Source organism: Nomascus leucogenys, chromosome 18, assembly GCF_006542625.1.
Source record: "Nomascus leucogenys isolate Asia chromosome 18, Asia_NLE_v1, whole genome shotgun sequence".
Lineage (NCBI taxonomy): Eukaryota > Metazoa > Chordata > Mammalia > Primates > Hylobatidae > Nomascus > Nomascus leucogenys.
Window position 1 is genome coordinate 90,621,861 of NC_044398.1, and position 24,108 is coordinate 90,645,968.

The 24,108-nt window shown below is 50.5% G+C and overlaps 1 protein-coding gene across 1 annotated transcript in view; it reads right to left on the bottom strand.

Annotated features, from left to right (window-relative positions):
• Window positions 1-24,108, bottom strand: part of SNX29 (sorting nexin 29) — a 575,039-nt gene that overhangs the window by 36,042 nt on the left and 514,889 nt on the right. The window contains exon 20 of the mRNA XM_030797722.1: window positions 7,713-7,852. Within this exon, the coding sequence (XP_030653582.1) occupies window positions 7,713-7,852 (140 nt within the window). The remainder of the gene's footprint in view (window positions 1-7,712; window positions 7,853-24,108) is intronic.

Genomic DNA, 24,108 nt, shown 5'->3' on the forward strand with positions numbered 1-24,108 from the left:
TATTTCCCAATTCCTGAAAGAGACTGGGATTTGAGATGGTGAACTCAGAATTCCTGCAAGTTCTTAAGAATTCGCCAAATCCTAAGTTATTCTTAAACTATTAGTTAACATCCTTCCCACTACTTATCCATTATCAGAGAAATCTAAAACTGTTTGCTTAATAATACTGAGTTTAGTAGGATTTGCAAAACACTATAGCCTAGAATGAATACACAAACGCTGGGAAACACAACTGAATGCTGTTGGGTACTGCTGAAAGAATCACGCAACATGGGCCCCTCCTACCAAGGCTCAGGACACTACAGAGTCTAGTGTCCAGAATGCCAATTTAAGGACTTATTGTGCTTCCCAAACTTGTTACTTCTCGGAATGCCACTCACAGGTAGTATACAATTCACATAAACATATTAGTAGTTACTTAGAAGAATGAGTCATTGTTTGCAGTAGACGGAGCCAGGAACGCACAGGTAGAACATGGCATCAGTGCAAGGCAATCCTCACTAATGAGATCGTGACCACGTCTCTCCCATGTGTTCCTGTCCTGGTTCCTGCAAACCGCGACCCAGACCTGCAGCTCCGTATGGTGACACCTCCTGCCCCTGCTCTATGGCTGTGGATTCCTCCAAACTGTGATTCCTACACCTTAATTTTCAGCAGGACGGTTATAACACACTTCTCCGATCTCTTCACTGGTTTTTCTTGTGATGTCAGATGGGAGAAGACATACATTTCCTGAGGCATGCCTGGGAGAAACTGCCTTCTGAAGCCGGCTCACAGGCGGCCATCCTAGGACACGTTTACTCTGCTCTCGCCTGACTCCGGGCCTGCCTTCAGGATGCACGTAGACCGGTTTCTGACCCCCCAATGCTTCCTTTTCATCACATCTGCTCCCAAATGGGCTTCCCCTCCTTGTCCCCTGGACCTCTCTGCACCCAGATACTCAGTGTCTTCTGCTGCTCCCCTTCATTGCCCCAGCGGGCAGCCTAGTCAACTCTCACTGTCCTCATCCCAGACAGTGGCAATGCCACTGTTGCCCCCTTGCCATAAGGACCATGGTGCTGCACACTTGAGACAGTGGGGTCTCACGTCCCCTCTTGGTAGGGCCTTCCCAACCCATGTCCCCCTTTCCTCTTGGCCGTCTGGGTCACGCCCTCCCCACCTTCTGTCTGCAACATGATGAGGGCACCCTAGCCCATCTCCCAATCCATCCACTATACCCAGTCCTGGCGTGCTCTTTGGAGAGCACAGCCCTGGACTCACACACCTGCAAGGGCTCCAGCCCCCAGAGACCAAGACCTCCACCCCAGATCCCAGTGCGCCCTGACCACAGGGCCCAGTGCCCTGTTCTCCAGCCATAGTGATGACTTGGGGCTCCCTGCTCCTTGCAGCTGTTCTGCACACCTGGAAAGACTGGCTTCCCCTTCAATCCAGATCAAACCCTGCATATCACATTGGTATAAGAGGGTGGCCTGTAGTGATGTTGGGAAACATTTAAAATGCACACACCCTCTAAGCCAGAATGGCTTCTGGACATCAAACCTGTAGCTCTACCTCCCAAAATACGTATCCATTGAGATGTTCCAGACTACAGTCTGAAGGAGAAAAATCTGGAAACCTCTTAACTCTTCAAGTAGAGCAATGGTGAAATAAATTATCAAACAGCCATGACAGTCAATACTATTAGCTTTCAGAAGGACTGACCCAGTTTTATTAAGAAAGGTGGCCAGGCACGGTGGCTCACGCCTGTAATCCCAGCACTGTGGGAGGCCAAGGCGGGTGGATCACTGGAGGTCAGGAGTTTGAGACAAGCCTGGCCAACATGAAGAAACCCCGTCTCTACTAAAAATACAAAAATTAGCTGGGCGTCGTAGCGGGTGCTTGTAATTCCAGCTACTCGGAAAGCTGACGTAGGAGAATCGCTTGAACCCGGAAGGCAGAAATTGCAGTGGGCTGAGATTGCGCCACTGCACTGTAGCCTCGGCGACAACAGCGAAACTGTTCCAAAAAAAAAAAAAAAAGGCAAATTTCACAACAGTGGAGTTTCTATATGACTGACATAAGTATTGATGATTTCTGCAAAGTTATAGAAGAGACTTGACAGTGAGTGCAAGAGTAGGTGTGCATGGGGTGGGTGCTGTTTACTTCCTCATCTTCTATCTTTCTGTAGTGTTTTAGGGTTTTTCCACACTAGAATTTCATCACTTTCCCTAAAATATCTGCTCCCCACAATCTCCTTCCCCGAGGCTCCCTTTCTGTTGGTAGAAACAGTGACACACATACGGTGCTTACTATGTGTGATGCGCTGTTCTAAAAGCTTCTAAAAGACCACTTTCCTCCTTAGTGGAAGAGCGGAAGACTATCAGCGACTCTAAAATCAACACCACGCTTTCCATGTGGCTACCAGGGGTCTCAAAGTCACCTGCCTTAGAGGGCCAGGTGGCTAATGTAAGTCAGCAGAGCAGGCCAAGGGGAAAAGCAAGAGGGAGTAGTTGGAACGTTGCCGAACTGGGACACGCTCACCCATGGAAAGTCACGTGCGTGGACATCTTATTGCGCACACACCTAACCAGCAGGCCCACAGGTTTGACATCTCTTGCACGACATCACCACTCCTTCCTGTCAACTGCGCAATGCTGAGGACTCTGGACTCTGGAAGGTTCTGACCAGTCCACAAAACAAGGGAAGTCAAAAGTTGCTACTTCCTGTTAGCAGTGACTTGCAAAGCAGCTTAGGTTCAAGTGACCCCTGGGAGTGCACAGGTCAGGGCACGGAATCGCTGAGCTAAATGTCACCGGCTCACTGGGAGAACAAGGCAGCTCATATTTCAGCAAAAAATGGATATATTTCACACTCCTAAGACAGAATGCAGCAGCAAATCGGGGCGGGGGTGGGGGAAACCCAGACTGGGTTTTCTGCTGAAAATCCAGTTGGGAATTTGTGCTGTGACCTACATTACTCTGCCGCCTTACAGCCCCCTAACTTTCTCTCTCCTCAAGGAGCAGCAGAACATAATGTATTTCCCAAAGTTAATTACTCTGCAGAAAACCATTTTAACAATGTGCTAAACGACAGCACAGCAAATCACTGAAGCTGTCACCGATTTGCGGTCCAGTTTCACTGAGCGAATTCTCGGAGTCCGAGCCTCCCTCCACAAATGGTACCTCACATCTCCCCGGGGATCTCTGCCATCTGCAAAGTGTCATGTCTCTCAGTAACCACCATTTCCCCAAATGTCAGACGACAAACACAGCACGGGGCTTCCAAAAGATGTGGGCGTTGGGAGGCTGGTACTCATCTGTTCCTTGTCTTGGGGAGTAGACTCTGGTGCCCCCCGCCCCAGGCCACACCGATATACAGAGTTCAAAATAGAAAAGAAATGCCTCACTTCCCACCGACCTACTTTCCAATTCAGAGCTGCCATTAGCAAGGGAGGCAACGGGAGGCAGAGAGACTGGGAGGAAAAACTCTACCTGCCGATACTTCAACTCAGATTTGTGCAGATGGCAGATTACTTAGAAGTCATGATGCCTCTTACAGAACACAGTGAAATATGGACATGTCAAATGGAATTAAAAAATGGAAGAGTGTGTGTGAAAGTAGGTCCCATCTAATACTAGACTGAAAGTTTTAAGTAATATTTGTGAGGAAAAACAGAAGCAATTTCTACCCACTGGTTTTTATCTTTCCTGCCCACCTTCTCAGTTCCCAAACCGGAATGGGACCACCGTTCCTGAAGCTGACGAGTGGCCCTGTTCATAGAACACAGAGGGACACAGTGTGCAAACCAAATGCATCATGAGTAACGTGGATGTCCGCAGATTCAAAGGGAGGGGCCGTGGGAGGAGGGGGGAAGAGCCAGGACTGCAAACTCCAGAGCCATGTGGTCAGGCAGGCAAGCGATCCACCCAAGCGTATGACATAACCAGGCAAACAACATGGAAGGGATGCTGGCTCAGTGCCCAGGAGACGACAGGAGACGGGGGTTCGGTGGACATGGGGCACCCAAGTGTGGGAGAGTGGGGAAATGGGGCTGTGACCAATTCTTCTGATTTTTCAAGAGAAGCTAGGCTGGGCGTGGTGGCTCACACCTGTAATTGCAGCACTTTGCGAGCCTGAGGTAGGTGGATCACCTTAGGTCAGAAGTTCGAGACCAGCGTGGCCAACATGACAAAACCCCATCTCTACTATAAAAAACACAAACATTAGCTGAGTGTGGTGACACATGCCTGTAATCTCAGCTATTCAGAGGCTGAGGCGGTACAATCACTTGAACCCAGGAGGAAGAGGCTGCAATGAGCCAAGATTGTGCCACTGCACTCCAGTCTGGACAACAGAGTGAGACCTTCTCTCAAAAAAAACAAGCTTGATGTCTGGATTTTTTTATCTGACACCTTCTAATTTTTTGATTTTGGCAAGTACTTGAATTAAGAAAAATAACAGGCTGGGTGCGGTGGCTCACACCTGTAATCCCAGCACTTTAGGAGGCGGAGGCGGGGGGATCTCGAGGTCAGGAGACTGAGACCATCCTGGCTAACACAGTGAAATCTCGTCTCTACTAGAAATAAAAACAAAATTAGCTGGGCGTGCTGGCAGCCGCCTGTAGTCCCAGCTACTCGGGAGGCTGAGGCAGGAGAATGGCGTAAACGCGGGAGGCAGAGCTTGTAGTGAGCCGAGATCGCACCACTGAACTCTAGCCTGGGCAACAGAGCAAGACTTTGTCTCAAAAAAAAAAAAAAAAAAAAAAAAAAAAGAAGAAGAAGAAAAATAAATAACAAAACAAAACCCAGTATACTGGCTAAATAAAATAAGTTGGAGAATCAGGCTCAGTCTGCAGGCTGCAGGCTTCCCACCTGCATCCCAAAAACATGGGATATGGTGCCAAACACCCTAGGATCCCCATGTGCTGGGTGGGGACCCCAGGACCAGCCAGGTCACCCCTTTGAGCCTCACTTTCCTCATCACTATGAGATAGATTTCATTGGCTCTCCAGAAGACGAGATGAGATAGGTGCTGTGAAACGCAAGGCTGGCATCCACAGGAAAATGGGGGGCCCTCTCTTTAGTGAACAATCCAGTTACGTTCAGTAACTCAAATGGACTTTTCGGATCCTAAATCAACATTTGGAAGAACCAAGCAGAAAATCTGTCAAGATTTATAAGAATAATTATGCTTTGGGGGTTTATTTCCTTAGGCAGGAGATTTTTTTTTTTTTACCAGAAATCTCTCAGGCTCAGCTTTCCAGCTGAGACAGCAGTCTCGCTGCTCTCTGTGGGCAGCACATGGACAAAGGACACGATCACATGGAGATTCATCAGCAACGGGAAGGCTTGGCTGTGGCTCATCCATCATTACCCCAAAATGAAAATCTGTACATTCCGACCTGTAATCCTATCCTGCTCAAAAAGGAAGAAGAAGAAGGGGGCAGTGTGATTTGGAACAGTGAGGGAAGCCAAAGAGCTTTTATTAAAAGAGCTGTTTAATTTCAACTGGGGTCTAGACCAACATGTAGTCAAAATTCCAGTGTCAACACTATGTCATTTGCCACAGTCTTCCATTGAAATTTTTGTTTTGAAAAGTCCATAAATCGAACCTTGTGTTCTGCGTGCTAATTAGGCACAAAAGGCTTCTCTCTCCGTGCTGACTGATGGCAACCAGCATGGCTGATATTCACATCACGCCAACAGGCTCGCATTAACATGCAGTTTTTCCAATTCGGCACGCGAATGTTTGGGAAACACTGGACCGGAGATGCCTGGGCTGTGGAGCCCCGCAGGGGGTAGGGAACACTGACTTGCGGATGGGGCAGCGCCTCCTGCTCACACGCTCAGCATCAGGAGTATCTTAGGAACAACTCGCTAACTCAGTTTTGACCAAGGAATTCAGCCGATGCGCGATGACTCCGCGAGAGGCTAATTCCCCCACGCACCCTGGGCCATGGGGATGCCTCTAAGAGAATGAGCACTCCCCACGTGAACTATCGCAGCCATTTCCAAACACTGAGATCAAGGCTCTGGCATTACAAATAAAAAGAGAAAAGAAAAATAAAGCGTTCTAGATACTGTTTTCTATTCAGGACAAAAAGGCACCTCTTATCACAGGCAGCACGATACTATGATGTCTTCTCACAAAAACCCCAGAACAATTAGAAAATCTCAGTAACCATCTTGGAGGCAGCTTCAAAGGGCCTAGGCAGGGAAGACGGACAGCTGCTCGTGTCTATCTGGAGGGTGCGGCTGGGCACACCCCACAGACAGGAGCACCCTCCACAGAAGCCGGCTCCCAAAGGTGCACCCCACAGATGGGAGCAGAAATGCACCCTCTGTTTTGAACCCAGCATCACCATTAGAACCACCTTCAAAGAGCTACAGTGACATGAAACTCTTATTTTGCCCCAGCAAATCATACAAACCACACTGACCCTCAACAGTGCTTCTCGAATGAGTCCCAATCCCACAGGTCTTCTCTATGGATTTTTACGTTTCATGTTTCTGTCACGGTAAGATTTTAGAAATAACACAATTACATTCTGTAGCATCTGAAGACTACAAAAACCAAGTCGGGCTTGACGGTTTTGGTTCCCCTAATTCCAAGGATGTAAATGTCAGCATTCCCAGGTGATGACAACACAGTGGACTAATCAGTGGCAAGGCAGTGATGTCAAAAGGATGGCCTGATGTTTCCCAGCGATGGGACCACGGCAAAGGGGTGGATGAAATCAGCACGCCTGGCATGTGGCAGGTGAAAAAAAGTCATTGCATGACATTTCGAGCCAAGGTTAGCTTTCTTGAAAGCAGCATCATCCATTGGGTTAATTGACAATTTTGAAGTGTAATGATTTTCTTTTCTGTTTTTTTTTCTTGGAGATGGAGTCTTCCTCTGTTGCCCAGGCTGGAGTGCAGTGGCATGATCTCAGCTCACTGCAACCTCTGCCTCCTAGGTTCAAGTGATTCTCCTGCCTCAACCTCCCAAGTAGCTGGGACTACAGGCGCCCGACCACCATGCCCAGCTAATTTTTGCACACCCGGCTAATTTCTGTACTTTTAGTAGAGACAAGATTTCACCATGTTGGCCAGGCTGGTCTCGAACTTCCGACCTCAGGTGATCCACCTGCCTCGGCCTCCCAAAGTGCTGGGATTACAGGCATGAGTCACTGTGCCCGGCCTGAAGCATAATGATTTTCTAAGTGCATAATATGTAAACTCCTTTTTTTTTTTTTTTTACTTTTTTCAAGAGAGAAGAAGGCATTTAAATAATATTAATATTCATTTTTAAGTAAAACTCATATAAAAATAATTTAAATCAATACTGGTAAGAGTCTGGGAGAACTTTTCCTTGGGTTCATTACCCAAGCTTGAGAAAAACTGACACAATTTGTTTGCTTCAGCTTTGGAGCACCCATCGGCTGTACAGAAAATGAATCTTTCCCTGACCGAGATGTGTGAAAGTACAAAATCACAGAGCCCCAAGTTTATTTGTGAGCCTCAAGTCAACACTGCTCATCTGCAGGCCTGCCCTCTTCCCATCCCCTTAGAAGCTCCAAAGCACTGAGGCCCAGCCTCCATCTTGGCACCCGGAATAGCCCCTGGAGTTCGCCTGGGTCCCGTGGCAGTCAGGGCATCACGGAGAGCCGCTGTGCTCCCTGACCTTCCAAAACGACCGAGAAAGAAGTGCTGGCAGGCCTGGCGGCGCGTGCCCGTGGGAGTGGTACTTACACAAAGAAGGGCATCAGCTGGATGAGGGTCTCCTTCTTGGGGCTGGCGGCAAACTCGGGGACCATCTGGATGACTTTGTTCATGACGCTGCGCAGGTAATTCTGGAGCTGCTTTCTTCGTTCCTCCACAAACTTGGCATCCTGAGGAAACACAAAACATCTTCGCTCAGGTATGTCTTCCTCACCTGGTCAGAAACGACCCCATAAAACAGGCGATCACCCATCAGCGCCATCCAGGCAGCCCACACCGATTGAGCAACTACCTCATATGAATGGTCCCTAAGCCCTTACATGTCGTATCATATGTAATAATGACAACGATGCTCACGATATTATTATTAAGTGGAGGAAAAGCAGGTCCAAGACCTCTATCTGGTGTGTTCCTATTGAAATGGGACGATTATTTATGGGGCACCAAAATGTGCCGAATGTGGTGCCGGGGATCGGGGTAGAACAATGAATGCACTGCTGTGGCCTTTGTGGAGTTCACAGGCCAGCGGGGGAGACACAAATCAATCCAGTGACCACACAGGTCAGCGGGTAATTATCAATCACACCAAATGCCACTCCAGAGCACAGGCTTAATTTTGCCTTCGGGGAGTTTCTCAAAATACAAAACAACTGCCACTGATTAAGAAAGAGATTTTATTAATAAACAATTTCCGTATTCTCTTGAAAAACTAGGATGCGTGGGCCACGATGCCAAGGCAGGCGATCACCTGAGGTTGGGAGTTTGAGACCAGCCTAACCAACATGGAGAAACTCCATGTTTCTCTACTAAAAATAAAAAATTAGCCGGGCGCAGTGGTGCGTTCCTGTAATCCCAGCTACTCGGCTGAGGCAGGAGAATCCCTTGAACCCAGGAAGCAGAGGTTGTGGTGAGCCAAGATGGCACCATTGCACTCCAGCCTGGGCAACAAGAGCAAAACTCCATCTCACAAAAACAAAAAAAAACACCTAGGATGCACGGTAGCACGGCCCCGCCTATAGGGCCATACCAGGCTGGGCTGTGCAGCGTGGCCCCAGAAGGCAGGCACAGGTCCCCAGGTCTGAGCAGCTTCCACCACTCAGTGATCAGGGGCTCTGTGATCCAGAACTCCTTCACTCATCCTGCAGACCCCACCCCACCCCTGTGTCTGCTTGGTGTTTGTGGGCAGGGCCAGCTTGCTTAGTGCCAACGAAGCTGTCCCAGAGGGTCCACACTGGGACTGCATGGTGAGCTGCTGCCCACCTTGACATTCTCATTAATTTGGAACAAGGGGCTCCACACTGTCACGTTGCCCTGGGCCGCACACATTCCATAGCCAGTCCTGCTCCATGCATCTGTGCTAATAGCCCCTGGCTTGTAACAGAGACACCCTGGGCAGTGAGCTTCGGGGCCAGGAAAAACTTTCTCTGAGACAGTCACGCTCCTTCTGGACTGAAGACCACGCAAGGTGAAGAAACAAAGAGCTGAGAGAAGGCAGTGGAGGAACGGGATCATTCCAACCTCACAGAACATGAGGACGAATGTTCTATGACGACGGCACATCATAACAGATGAGGAAACTGCAGTCTGCAGCGGGCCTTGGTACCTCACCCAGGAGGCCCCATAGATCGGGTGGGGCACTCATCTCTGCTCTCCCTGTGCAGGCACAGAGCTGGCCCAAGGCAGGGGCTCAGTCACAATCTGTCAGCACCTACAAAAACCGCCTAGCATCACATGCCCTGGTCCCCAGTGAAGAGCTCCCACAGGCCAGGTGTGGTGGCTCACGCCTGTAATCCCAGCACCTTAGGAGGCTGAGGCAGGAGGATCGCTTGAGCCCAGGAGTTTGAGACCAGCCTGGGTAACAAAACAAGGCCCAATCTCTGTAAAAAATTGAAAAAAGTAGCCGGGTGTGGTGGTGTACACCTGCAGTCCCAGCTACGCGGGCGGCTGCAGCAGGAGGATTGCTTAAGCCCGAGAGGTAGAGTTCACAGTGCGCTATGATCACACCACCGCATTCCAGCCTTGCAGACAGTTAGACCCTCACTATATTAGTCCATTCTCACACTGCTATAAAGAACTACCTGAGACTGGGTAATTTATAAAGAAAAGAAGTTTAACTGGCTCATGGTTTCACAGGCTGCATAGGACACATGATGGGGGAGGCCTCAGAAACTTACCATCATGGTGGAAGGCAAAGGGGACGCAGGCACGTCTTACGTGGCTGGAGCAGGAGGAAGAGAGTGAAGTGGGAGGTGCCACATACTTTTAAACAACCAGATCTCACGAGAACTCACTGTCACGAGAACAGCAAGGAGGAAATCCACCCCCACGATCCAATCACCTCCCACCAGGCCCCACCTCCAACACTGCAGATTACAATTCGACAGGAGATTTCGGTAGGAACACAGATCCAAACCATATCACTGACTCTAAAAAATAAAAACAAATCAAAAATCAAAATCAGAATAAAAAGAAGAGAAGAGTTCCCACAAAGCCCTGCCAAGGCCCAGAGCATGGCAAGAAGAGTCTTTCTTAAGACGCACCTTTGAGCCAGGGTTGGCAGATTGAGCGAATGAGAATACACGGCACCCAGTGACATTTGAACTTCAAATACACAATGAACAATTTTTCAGCGAAAAGTATGTTCTATAAAAGGAAACCTTTCCATGCAGTATTTGCGATACACTTATACTACAAAATTCTTGGTTTATCTGAACTTCCAATTTCAGTGGGCATCCTTCTATTTTCTCTGGCAAGCCTCTTGCAAGCACCAGGTGGGAGATGGAAGCGTGGAGCATCTGTGCCAGCAGGGGCCCTTCGGGGCCACTTCAAAGTCACAACAAAGTCTTCTTGTCCAAAGCCACCTCCAATGAGCAGTCTCAGTGGGGGACCTTCCTCCAGAGGGGTGGCAACTCTCAAACAGTGCTGAGAGCCACTCCAGTGTCACCATCAGTCCCGCGGGTGGCTAACACCTCACAGCTTGGCAGGAGGTGGGCTATATGCGAACGAGAGAAGACATTTAGACAAGGTTGTCCCAGCCTCCTCCAACCCAAGCTGGAGCCTCTGCTCATCCAGTATGAATGCTGGTTCTGCTCCTCCGTCGCCAAGTTTTAACCCGCCATTAAATAATGAGACGCTTTTCCTTGGGAAGGTGGTTAAGATGCCCGGCTAGTGCCCAACGGACCTCATGAAGCCTAGTTTTTAATCTGCACAAGAAACCCTCAAGGCAGCTTGATAGACTCTGCTACAGGAAGACAAGAAAGGAGCTCATCAGCCCTGCAAGAACTTGTGAAGATTTTTCTTTTTTTGGAAGGGAAATGCTCAAAACATTCTAAAGCAATGAGAAGAGATAGAGATGGTCCTTCCTGCTGTATGTCGGGTGGTGCTACAGAGCCCAAGGAAGGTGAACCCCTTATGCCCAAAATGAAGGTTAGAGAAGTCCATCCATGAGTCTAATCTGCCTCTCTCACCCAGGTCCCAGAGGCCCCTGGAGGAATCCCACGTCCCTCCCAAGTGCTCACTCCTCACAATAGCTGCTCCCTGCAAACCTAAGCCAGCTTCTCCTCTAAGAATGTCCAATATGGCAGCAAGTGGAATTAAAAAAAAAAAATCTGATTTTTTTATTTCAATAATTCTTGGGGGTACAGGTGACTTCTGGTTACAGAACGAGTTTTTTTTTTTGTTTTTGAGACGGTGTCTCACTCTGTCGCCCAAGGTGGAGTGCAGTGGGGCGATCTCAGCTTACTGCAACCTCCGCCTCCCAGCTTCAAGCAATCCTCCTACCTCAGCCTCCCAAGTAGCTGGAATTACAGGCACACACATAACCATGTCTGGCTACTTTTCGTATTTTTAGTAGTGACAACTGGTCTCAAAGTCCTGACTTCAAGTGATCCGCCCACCTCTGCCTCCCAAAGTACTGGGATTACAGGCATGAGCGACTGCACCCAGCCTTGAACGAGTTCTTTAGTGGTGAATTCAGAAACTCTAGTGCCCCCTTCACCTGAGCAGTGCGCACTGTACTCAAATATGCGGTCATTTATCCCTCACCCCCTTCCCAACCTCCCCCACGCCTGAGTCCCCAAAGTCCATTATATCACTCTGTATGTATTTGCATGCCCATAGCTTAGCTCCCGCTTATAAGTGAGAACACACGGGAGTTGGTTTTCCATTCCTGAGTTACTTCACTTAGAAGAATGGCCTTTGGCCTCATCCAAGTTGCTGCAACAGACATGATTTCGTTCCTTTTTTATGGCTGATAGTATTCCATGGTGTATATAAACCATATTTTGTTTATCCATTGAGGTCTGCGACATCTTCACTCACGCTCCGTTCTCAGAGCTTTCCCTGCCCTGTGTCCCTACAGCACAGCCAAGGCTGGTCACTGAATTTCAGAAAGGTGAGGACCTTGCACAAAGGATCAAGACTAGGAGGTGGCTGAGCAGGGCCTTCCCTCAGGCAGCAGGGACAGCCTCCCCCAGTACAGAAGACAACTTTCAACCTTCCAAAGAAAAGCCCACGGGTTCCTCTACACCAGGCTTCCCCAAAGCGGGGTTCAGTTCTTTGAAATTCTACTTCCAGATTGGCTTTATGAGAAGCCATCTGCTGTGTGAAGAGGAGGAAGCCTGACACCTGGGTGCAGGGGCAGGCAGGGCTGCCTCACTCATCCTCCGCCCGGGGCACTTTTCCCTCAGGTCTCATTCTGACCCTAGAGGTGCAGACATGTTGGCCTGAATCGCAGGACAGGACTCGGTAAAATGTGACCTGGGAGGTGTGGAAGATCCCAGAATAATTCATGGAAGGCTATATTCTTGCCTGTGACTGTGTTTTATTTTCTTACTTTTTTATTTTATTTTATTTTATTTTTTTTTTTGCAGCGGGGACAGAGTCTCGCTCTGTCACCCAGGCTGGAGTGCAGTGGTGCAATCCCTGGTTCAAGAGATTCTCTTCCCTCAGCCTCCCAAGTAGCTGGGACTACAGGGGCACACCACCATGCCTGGCTAATTTTTGTATTTTTAATAGAGACAGGGTTTCGCCATGTCGGCCAGGCTGGTCTCGAACTCCTGACCTCAGGTGATCCACCTGCCTCGGCCTCCCAAAGTGCTGGAATTACAGGTGTGAGCCATCGTGGCTCCCTGAAAAATTTTACATAAGACAAAAAGCAGCGCAAATTTTAATGAATCTCCACAATACTTTGTCTAAAAAGTCTTAAATCTTTTCCATATTTGTGTCATCATTTTTACCTTTTCGCTAAGGTGTTTTAAGGTAAATTATAGTCATGACATTTGACTCCTAAATACTTCAGTGTGTATTTCTGAAAAATTAACAACATTTTCCCATTTAACCACAATGGCATAATCACCTCTAACAACATTAATGGTGACTCGTTGGTGTTACCTAAGGCCTAGCCTGTGTTTAAACGTTTCAGTTTTCAAATGTGCCTCCTGCTTCTGGAATTTTAAAAGAGGAGTCACAGTGCACCTCTTTATCCATTCTTTAATAGGTTGAATGCAACGCTGTTCAGACTGGATTCCCCCTGGGATCACCTGGGTTCTGACCTTTTGGGGGACGTGGTGCCAACGTTTTCACCACAAGCTGCTCACAGAGGTCCACAGACTAAATGTGACCCGCAGGTATGTTTTGTATGGCCTGAGCAATGTTTTGAAACATTAAAACCAGGAGATTTCTGCATAAAACCCAGATTTCTGGCTTCCCTTTACATAATGAGCAGCCCTGCTAGTGGGTAGGGGCTAAGCCGGGAGTGCCTAATTCGCGGACCAAATAGCGCCGTCACTCTGCCCAGCCTGCTCCCCTACCCTGCCTGGCGGCCTCCGTGGGCCAGTGCATTTGCAAGCCCTGATTTATACCCCTTGCACAGGCAGTATGACCAGCCGAGGCCCTAGAAATACATCCCAGAGGCTACACTGCATCTACTTCACATCACAAGGTGACATTCCCCGAGGCTGTCAGAGACCTGCGGTACCATTTACCGGCTCTGTGGGAATGCAGCGAAATCCCCTGCAATCTCCGTTTCCCATCTGCAAGATAGCGATGGGGTAGCTCCTGCCCCATTGGTGATAACCCAGGCTCAGCACCTGGTAGCCGACATGGCCCGCCAGGCCTGTGACAGGTGCTGATGATCCACAGATGTTGAGCTGGGATCCTTTTCCTCGAGGAGTTTAAATGTGCAGGAGGGGGTAGGGACAGGCTGGGGCAAGTGCTGCAATGGAACCCACAGGTGCTCAGGGAAGCTCGCAGGGAGGAATATCTACATTTGCAGGAGTGCTGGAGAGAGCGTTTCACTCCAAGGAAGCAGCTCCTGAAGCTGGTGCTTTAGCTGGCTCCTGGAGGAAAGGCGTGTGGCCATCGGATGGTCAAGGTGGTGCCCTGAGGGTGGGGGAAGGGCATGCCAAGTGGAAAGAACAGCAAATGCAAAGAATAAACCCCCAGGCAGAAGGACCTTGGCTTGCTGGAACAGGAGGCAGCCCGTGTGGCTGGGTTTAGCGGCTCCAGAGGTGTAAGACTACAGTGTCAGCAGCAGTAAAACCATGCAGAGCCACGGAGACCAGGGAACAAAGCCAGCGGGAGGTGGGAGGCATGAGGTCGATGATCTGATAAACACTGAGAAGGAATGCTTGAGGACAGTAGGGTGTAGGCAGCTTAGGCAGAGAGAGCTCTCGAAACTCCATCACGACCCTCTGCTACTGGAATTCTTCAATGGCTCCCATGCACTCTGTCCACCTCCCAGCACACACAACTAAGCTAGCGTGGCTCATGGGAACCTTGCCGTGTGGCCCCAGCATGCCTTGCTAACCTCTCTTCATGTCACCTTCTCCCCAGCACCTCCCGCCCCGACCCTCACCAACGCGGTAATATGTTAGCAGCCCCAAGTTTCTTCTCATGCCCAGCACCCAGTCTCCTGATGCCTCCCGTGTCTGTCTGGGACGTCCCAGAAGAACTTGCCATTTTGGTCTTTGCTCCTGTGCCGCCTCCTCCGAGAGACCTCTCAGGACATACCGTGGAGGTCGCCCAGGCCCTCTCTGATCCAGTCCTCACTCTCTTTCTTCAAAGCATTCATTGCTTCCTGGGATAGTCTCATTCCTTCACCGCAGGCCTCTCGCTCGCTCCCCCACCTCCCTTGCTAGACAGTAATTCCACCAAGGCAGGGACCTTATCTGTCTGGTTCATCCTTTTATCGCCGGAGCCTAACACAGTGCCTGGAGATCCCAAGAGGCTCCATACACCTTGGTTGAGAGAACAAATACCTGTTGGGGATAAAATCAGGGAAGGCCAGGCAGGCCACAGGAAGAATGGCCTGGAGGCTGTTGCCAAAGTCCAGAGAGAGAGAACAAAGATCCCTGGTGGCGGAGTGGACAGACTGGCCTGGAAGCCAGCTCCCTGATTCCAAAGAGAGCCGAACACCAGAGAGCAAGTGAGTGAACACGGGGAACTAGCCCTTCAGAGGCCCCATCTGTCACATGGGGCTCCCAGGAGGAGACAGGGCATCCAGGAAGGGCCCTGAGCCCCTGAGAAGTGTCCAGCTCTTAAAGGGCCATGAGGGATCTGTGAGTTTTCTGGTTGGGCTCCTAGGGCGGCAGCCAAATTTCAGATGAGAAGTCACAGGACTGGAGGCAAGCCCAGCGCGCGGAACCCGCCAGACTCCTCTGGGGGCTGCCTAATGAGTCCTCGCTGCCCGCCCGTGGCCCTGCTGTCACTCTGTGCAACATTCCTGCCGTAGCACCATCCTCAATGATGCCTGAGAGCTATTCATAGATGGCACTGGGAGTTGGGCCTCGCTTTCAAAAAGAACACTCAAGACGATTTTAATAGGAATATTTTTCTTCCCTACAGAAAAGCTTAATTTTATTTTGAGCTTCAAGAAGATAAAGATATCATCAAATGAAGAATAGCTATTTTTAAAACGATGGACTGCTGTGAACAAGACGACGAGGCTCCTGGAACCAACGCTCAGGCCCCGCCCCATGTATTTCCCCGAATTTTGTTCTCCTGGCTCATTTCTGACAAGTGCATCTTTGCAACGCATGTCCTGCTCCCCAGTGGGCCCCTCCCCAGGAGCCGCACCTCGTGTGAGCTACGGGACAGACAGAGGTGATTCTGCATTTCCAAAGATCTTCTTCTTTTTATCAAGGAATATCAAAGTATTCTCTAAAATAAAAAGGTCCAGTCTATTGGGAGTAGCAGGCAGCTCAGCCCCCTTAAGAGATATCTGCTTTGGAGTCAGCTGATGTTGCAACTTGCCACTGGCTAGAGAATTCTAGAATGTTGACTAGACTACCAAGGACTCCAGCAACAAGGCCTGCTGGCTATGAGATTCCACCCTGCACCTTTTTTTTTTTTTCTTTTCTCTGAGACGGGATATCTCTCTGTTGCCAAGACTGAAGTGCAGTGGTACAATCATGGCTCACTGCAGCCCTGACCTCCCAGGCTCAAGCAATCCTCCTGCCTCAGCCTCCAGAGCAGCTGGGACTACAGCTGCACACCCCCATGTCTGGCTAGTTTTTAAAGTTTTTGTACAGACGAGGTCTCGCTATGTTGCCCAGGCAGGTCTTGAACTCCTGGGCTTAAGCAATCCTCCCTCCTCAGCCTCCTAGAGTGCTGGGATGACAGGTGTGAGCCACCATATCTGGTCTCATACCCATTCTGATGAGACTGGCTCACCAACCCCATTTCTTCTTTCTGGGCACAAAGACAGACTGGGCTTCCCAGCATGCCTTGCAATTAGACGAGAGCCATAGGCTGACTTATGGTTAATGTAAGGTAATGGGAGTTGGCGCAGGCCACATCCAGGCCTAGCCGAAAAAAGGAAATTCCCTGCCATCCTCCCATCTCCTGCTTCCCCTTCCCCTTTCTCTGGGAGCATGCAGCCCACACATGGAAAAAGGAGGGGCCGCCTGATCTGCAGTGGACTGTGACATGAATGAGAAGTTAACTCATGGTGTGCCATCGAGTTACAGATTTACGCCCATGCTGGTTACCGGCACCCGCGTTCATTGTGCTGGTTCCTGCATGGTTCACTCAGTGACTATCTGCCACATGCCTGCATATGTCCAAAGCACCATGCCTTGAAGGAACATATTGGCAAACAGATGTGGCCCCTGCCCTCTGGAGCTTAGATCCAGTAGAGCCAACAAGCAGATACATGAATACATCATAACGAGTGCTGGGACATAGATGGACTTGGCTTGGGTGGCTAGGACAGGAAGGCACGTGGGAGCAGGTGACTTCAGAGGTGAGACCTGAAGATTCAGAGGAGGCAATGCAGGAAGCAGAGAGGCCAGCAAGGATGCCGCTGCAATCATCCAGGCAGGAGATGCTGGCGGCCGGGAAGGCAAGGAGAAGCGAATGGGTTTGAGTTCTACTTCAGAGCTGACTGATCTATTTCAGCGGTGACTTGCGGATAGGCTGCAATCATTCATTTGCTCAGTCAGCTCTCCAGTCACATATATTCGTTTGTGGATTCATTCAGCACGCATTCTTTGGGGGCCTACTGTGAGCCAGGCACTTCCAATAAAAAGATAAATGAGACCTGTGGATCCTGCCTTCGTGGAACTTACAGTCAGCCGGAAAAGACATGCAAAGCAATCATTACAAAACAGTGTGACAAAGCCACGACACACGCCTGATGAAGAGCTACACGACGTCTTCCGTGGGGGAGAATGGGGCAATGGTGCCTGATCTGAATGGGGGTCAGGGAGCCCGCCCACAGGACTGTGTGACATAATAATGACCATCATCATTATTAGTAGCAGCAGCAGGAGGAGCCGTTACTAGCAAGATTTTGGGAACGCTTTGTCTGCCAGGCACTGGGCCAGGCACACCTATGTTTACACATCATTTCATTTATTCTCAGCAGGCTATTGAGAGAGGGCTTTCTTTTCTTCTTTTTTTTTTTTTTTTTTTTCTTTTTTTCATAGTTTCGCTCCGTTGTCCAGGCTGGAGTGCAGTGGCACAATCTCGGCTCACTGCAACCTCCACCTCCCCGGTTCAAGTGATTCTCCTGCCTCAGCCTCCCGAGTAGGAGGGATTACAGGTGCCCGCCACCACGCTCAGCTAATCTTTCTATTTTTACTAGAGACGGGGTTTCACCACGTTGGCCACGCTGGTCTCGAACTCCTGGCCTCAAGTGATCCGCCCGTCTTGGCCTCCCAAAGCGCTGGGATGACAAGCGTGAGCCACCGTTCCTAGCCAAGAGGGGCTTTTGCATGTTCCCATTTCAGAAGAAGGAAGCTGAGACCCAGAGGCGGCCAGGTCCGCAACCCCTTGGGCTGGGGGAGCGGGGGATGGAGACAAGAATTGGCCCCAAGAGGCCTTATTCCTGAGCCAGTGCCCTTATATCCACTCTGCTCCACAACAGTGGGAGAGAAAGGAAGCTCCAGGGCGGGGAGGAGCCTGAAGATGCCAAAGACAGTAGCTTAGGCGGACCACAAGATTCAGGAGCAGAGGGGCCTGAGGTAGGGGGAGCTGGGGAAGCCCTAGGAAGCCACATGAGAGGATCTGGACTTTACCCAAGGAGTGACAGGCATTTTAAGCCAGAGAGTGAGAATCAGCTATTGTTTCCATGAGACTGGAAACAGCTCTGAGGCTTCAATTTTAAAAAGCCACTCTGTTTTATCCCTGGAGCATTGAAAATCTGCCTTTCTTCTTTCAAGCATTAGCCAGTTGGGAGGTGTGGAGCTCATCTAAACCGCAGGCCCAATCCAGCCACCCTGGGATGCACGGAGCAAGCCGCAATCCACGGCAAATCCATGCCAACCTGTGAACTCTGCTTTATAATGGGGGGCGCCTGGGCTCCCAGCACCCAGGCCCCAGCAGTTGTTTCTGGGGAGCCCATTGGGCGGTTGCTAATTGGGAAGCTGATGAGAGAAATTCCTGTTATTGCCACTTAAAAACTCTCGACAGAGACATCTGAGAGCAACAAATAGTCGGGCATGGTGGCCCTCATAGCAGTGGCTTCCCAAATGTCACAGAGCTCCTTTTATCAGCTGCTGACTGGGCGCTGTTAGCAAAGCTTCACCAAGTGGCCTCCCCTGATTAACCTGGGGAAAATAATATAATTGCAGATTTAGAAAAGAAACGTGATCTAATCTTTATACTGGGACTTGGCCCCAAATATTCACGAGGAAGGTCCTGAGGCTCCCATCTGGGCCAACCAGTGGGGCAAGGGCCTGGCTGAGAGGCTGGAACAGGTCCTGCAGCTTGTTCACCAGGCCCTTTTCTACATGATCACCGCCTGGAATGTACCAGGCATGGACGGAAGAGGGGAGGGATGAGATCTTTATCTGAAGGCGTTTTGCAGGGGCAGGGAAGGGAAGGAGAGACCAGAGGAAGGCAGGGCAGGGAAGAGGACAGGAGGAAAGAGAAGTGAGTAGAGGGGAGGGAAGAGGAGAGCAGGCCAGGGCAGAGGAAGGCTGAGAAGAAGACAGCAGAGCAGCTCAGGGCAGGGCAGGCAGGAGAAGGCAGAGAAGGGGCGAGGAGGGCAGAGCAGGAGGGCTGGGGAGGGAGCACTAGGAAGGGGAGGGGAGAGGACGGGAGAAAACAAAGCAGGGCAGGGGAAACGCACGCACAGTAGAGCAGGGCAAGGGAGAGGGAGGAAAGGTATGGGAGGGAGGGGAGAGGAGGTCAGAGGAAGGCAGGATGAGGGAGGGCAGGGTCAGAGAGGAGAGGAGAGAACCGAGGAAGGGGAGCGCAGGGCGGGATGCATGTCAAAGGCACCCTTGGTGGGACTCTCCTCCCATAAGCCTCTGCAGACACACTGCCTTGGAGGCCAGGGCCACTGGCCTCTGTGGGGACGAGGGGAGCAAGGCCCTATCGACTCTTTCACCCCAGCAACTCTGCTCTGCCACCACTTCCCAAGCAAGTGCTTTGGTGATGGACTGGGAAGGAGGGAGGAGGGGAGGAAACAGGCCTCGCCCTGCAGAGGCCATCGCACCCTCGCTCCCCAGGCATTGATTGAGTCCGTGGGATCGGATTCAGTTCTCCATCTAAGCAGACATCTCTTTGACTTCCCTTCTGTGCCAGGCCCTGTGAGTAGAGGCGAATAGCACCTAGTTATCCCTGAAGGCACGAACGGTCTATGGTTCATGCACGTACTCCAGCCTCCGTTAGGCACCCATGGTAGAGAGAATCCATCAAACACCTGCGTGTCCATGGGATGCCCGCCTCCCTCAAGTACTGCTCATGAGTCCCACGGATAAGAAGAGGCCAGTCAAGTGAAGAAGCAATGGCAAACTCCGAAACGACCCCATGGGAGGCAGAAAGATCACTTGAGCATGGGAGGTCAAGGCTGCAGTGAGCTGAGATCGCACCACTGCACTCCAGCCTGGGCAACAGAGTGAGACCCAGTCTCAAAAACCAAAAACATCTATCTATCTCTCTATCTATCTTCTATCTATCACCTATCGATCTATTGATCGATCGATCGATCTATCTGTCTGTCTGTCTGTCTTCCCTGGGCCTTCCATGATGGACGTAAACAGTGAGAGGGAGATTCAAGCTCCCTGCAAAGCACTCAAGGGCCCTCACCATCCAGCTCCCACCTGCCTCTCCAGCCGCACCCTCTCACCTGGCACGGCTCCACTCCCTGGGCACTTTCATACCACCAAGGAGATGCTCACACCCCAAACTTAATCTTAGGGTCCAACGCAAATGCCTCCCTACATCCCCTGGGGGACAGCTGCTTGCTGCCTCTACCATGAAGCCAGAACCAGCTGCAGTTTGGCCTCATCTGTTGAGACATCCCTGACTCTCCCCCTTCCGCTGCGAGGCCCTCCAGGGTCCTCCTCATGGCTATATCCATCTTCAGTGCCCAGCATAAGGCACACACCCCTCAATGAACGGTCACAGCTACTGTGAACCGAGTCGCTTCTATGCGGCCCGACCACTTCCTCTGCCCTGCCCAACGCCGTCCTGTGGTTTCTTGGCCCACCTAGAACAAACTCCCAAGTTCTCAAGTCCCATAGGAGGCTGTGGGAGAGCCCGAGGCTTTGAGCTCAGCCCCACTGCTTTCGAGATCTTACCCTAAGGTTGCAGGGGAGGGTGGGATGACAGATCATAGCCCCAGTCCCTCGGCAGCTCAACAGGAGAATACCCATGAAAGAGCTCGGAGACTACCCCACAGCATTCACACGGTATCATTAAACCATGCTAAATGTTAGAACACAAAATAAAACCTGATCCCACATCTACAATGACGATGTGTCCAAATCAAAACTTAACCGCAAACACAGGAAGGAAAGCACGTCTCCATTTCAGAAAAGGAACGAGGGCTCCACACGGAGCAGAAGGCCCAGTTACACTCTCCTCACACGTGTTTCTCATAACAATAATAGGACCTGTATCACCAGCTTCCTACCCTCCAAGCACGACGTGAAGTGTTTGCTTCCACTGTCTCAGCATACCCCTGCAACCGCTTTGGGAAATAGACAGTAATATCCCCATTTGGCAAATGAATACACTGAGACTCCAAGAGATTCAGTGGCTTCTCCAAGGTGACCCAGCTGAGCTCAGAGCCACGTCCGCCTGAGTTCCGCACCTGAGCTCAGCAGTATGAGGCTGTCCTGCCTCTTAAGACCCATGCATTCATGACCACAGGAGGCCTGCGGCTTCGCTAAAAACAGAAATAAAAAAATGAACTAGTCCTGCAGTTCACACAGGGTGAACCAAAACACCAGAGTTCTAAAGACTTTCCTCCTGGCGCAGTGAGAAATATTTTTGGTTGGATGAAATCTCATCCTTATGTCTCAACAGAACCCCAGCCTTGAACCCGGGAGGCAGAGGTTGCAGTGAGCCGAAATGGCACCACTGCATTCCAGCCTGGGCGACAGAGTGAGACTCTGTGGGGGAGTGCTTTTGCTCAAGAAGGGCTGGATATGGCAGCCTGTCTCCCCACAGGCAGGAGCCCACCTGTGATGACTCTTCTACCCTCCATGGTGCTTGGCACAGACTGGGCCTTCGGCAGGACACAACAAATGATTGCCATGGCAGGAAAGCTGTGGGCTCTATTGCAGCTAAAGCCTATTTTTTCTTTGTTTTTGACTTTGCAGCCAAGGCAAACTGCAGGCTGGACAGCTGGGGGGTGGGGGAGGAGAGGAGGAAAAAGGCTAGTTCATGCTTGCTTTTTTTTTTTTTTTTTTTTTTTTGAGACAGAGTCTCACTCTGTCATCCAGGCTGGAGTGCAGTGGTGCCATCTTGGCTCACTGCAACCTCTGCCTCCCGGGTTCCAGCGATTCTCCTGCCTCAGCCTCCTAAGTAGCTGGGACTAAAGGCCTGCGCCATAATGCCCGCCTAATTTTTGTCTTTTTAGTAGAGACAGGGTTTCGCCATGTTGACCACACTGGTCTCGAACTCCTGACCTCAAGTGATCCACCCGCCTCAGCCTCCCAAAGTGCTGGTTTTATAGGCCTGAACCACCACACCCAGCCTCTTCCATATGCAGTTTGGCCTCATCTGTTGAGATGTCCCTGAGTCTCTCCCATCTGCTGCAAGACTCTCCAGGGTCCACCTCATCCCCGTATCCATCTTCAGCACCAGGCACACACCCCTCAGTAAAACCACCATATTTTGGAGCAATCTATCAATATTTGGTGAAATTACACACAGTAGAATACATGACCCTGTAATTCCACCTGGAGGATCTCTCCCAGAGGAATTCTCATCCTGGGCCGTATGGGCTACATCAAAGCAGATGTCGCCAGTGCACCCTCCAAAAACAGAATCAACAGTCCCAGAGGCAGAGTGCAGGTATGCACCGCCACATGGCTGGAGCTGCAACATGGCACTGGGTGAACCAACCCAAAGAGTGAGGACTACAGCACAACGCCATGGAAGTAAATGAAAAATACATGCAATGACCCAACATATTCTGGAAGGAAACAAATGTACAGCTACATGCTGAGGCTACTGGAGCAGCTGCCTGTGGCAGGGAGAACAGGGACAAGAGGGAATAAATACAGGGCTTTAGAGTGACCAGTGAGGACAGCATGCCAGGAGCTGGGAACAGCATTCACTCATGTGGCGGAACGGAGGGGTGGATCTATTTATTCACTGGTTCATGGATTTTGAGAGGCAAGCTCTCACTGTGTTGCTCAGGTTGGTCTCAAACTCCTGGGCTCAAGCGATCCTCCCGCCTTCGCCTCCCAAAGTGCTGGGATTATAGCTGTAAGCCACTACCCTTGGTTTCACTCACATTTTTGTATCTAGGTCCAAGAGAAAAAACAAAAAGGAAAGATATTTTCTTGCCCATACCTGTTTACTGCCAGGAACCCGCTCCATGGGACCCAAAGACAGGATGTGGGGTTCTGACATTTTCTGCCCTGAAAGAGCTCCCAAGGCCAATAATTTCAGAAGCCAAGACTGAGCTGTGGAATTCCAACCAGGAATTCCCAGTGCCCTCAGACACTCTATACTTCAGTCTTCCCTGGGATCCGCTCCCCATGCCTCCCCAGCCCTCTAAGCAATTGCTTGGGTGGTGTGGGCCCTGGACCAGCTAAGGGGCTCGCTGGGCTGACAGATGGCATGCCCGGTGCCCTTCCCTTGTGATCACTGAGTGAATGCCCTCCCCATGCCCTGAATCCCTTCACACTCGATTCCAAGTGTGATGGTCACCCAAGGTCTGGACTAGAGATTCTCAGAGGCTTTAATGGCAGCGGTGGTGGCATTGGTTGGGACCATCTCTAACTGCCTTAATTGCAGCCTCTACAACCAGCATAAATTCTTCAGTGCAGAGGCCACAGGCTGAAATGGCTCAGTGGGCAGAGAGACCATAATGGAGACAAGATGTTAGCACCAGCCAACGTGTGTCGGATGCCAGGAACTGAGCGGAGGGACTTATAGACACTATCTCCAACCTGAACAACATTTCACAGGTGAGGCTCAAAGGAGGTAAGTCTCATGACCAGGACCCCACAGTGTAGGGACTCCAGGGCCATGTTCTTTCCACTGTGCTTGGCCATTGTGTGTCCCCAAGAAAGCTCCTTCAGTGTAGGTCATGGCTGGGGAGGAACAGATACCCTTCAAAGCCAGCCAGGAGAAGGTGGCATGGCATTTGTACCCCTCCCTGGAGCTGAAGGAGGTAAAAGAAACCCAGAGTGAATCAAACACCCTAAATGCAATCCCATACTGCAGTGGCCACAGGCTGAAGGTATCAACTGCAAGAACAGAAGGCGCCAGGAATGGTGGTGAAGCAGAAGGGATGCTCTGGCTGACCACAGCCCTTTGAAAGCAGGAGCTCACAGGGCCAGCTCTGTCTGCTTTTTAAGGGAAGCTGCAGATCTGGATCATTAGGCGAGATCTCTCCATTTTCAAATCACCTGGCAGCTAATTCAAATGCCTGAATATCACGGTGCAGATCAAACAAAATATATCTGCAGGCCATCCAGAAGCAACAGAAAAAAGAAATCAATAGGCCATCAAA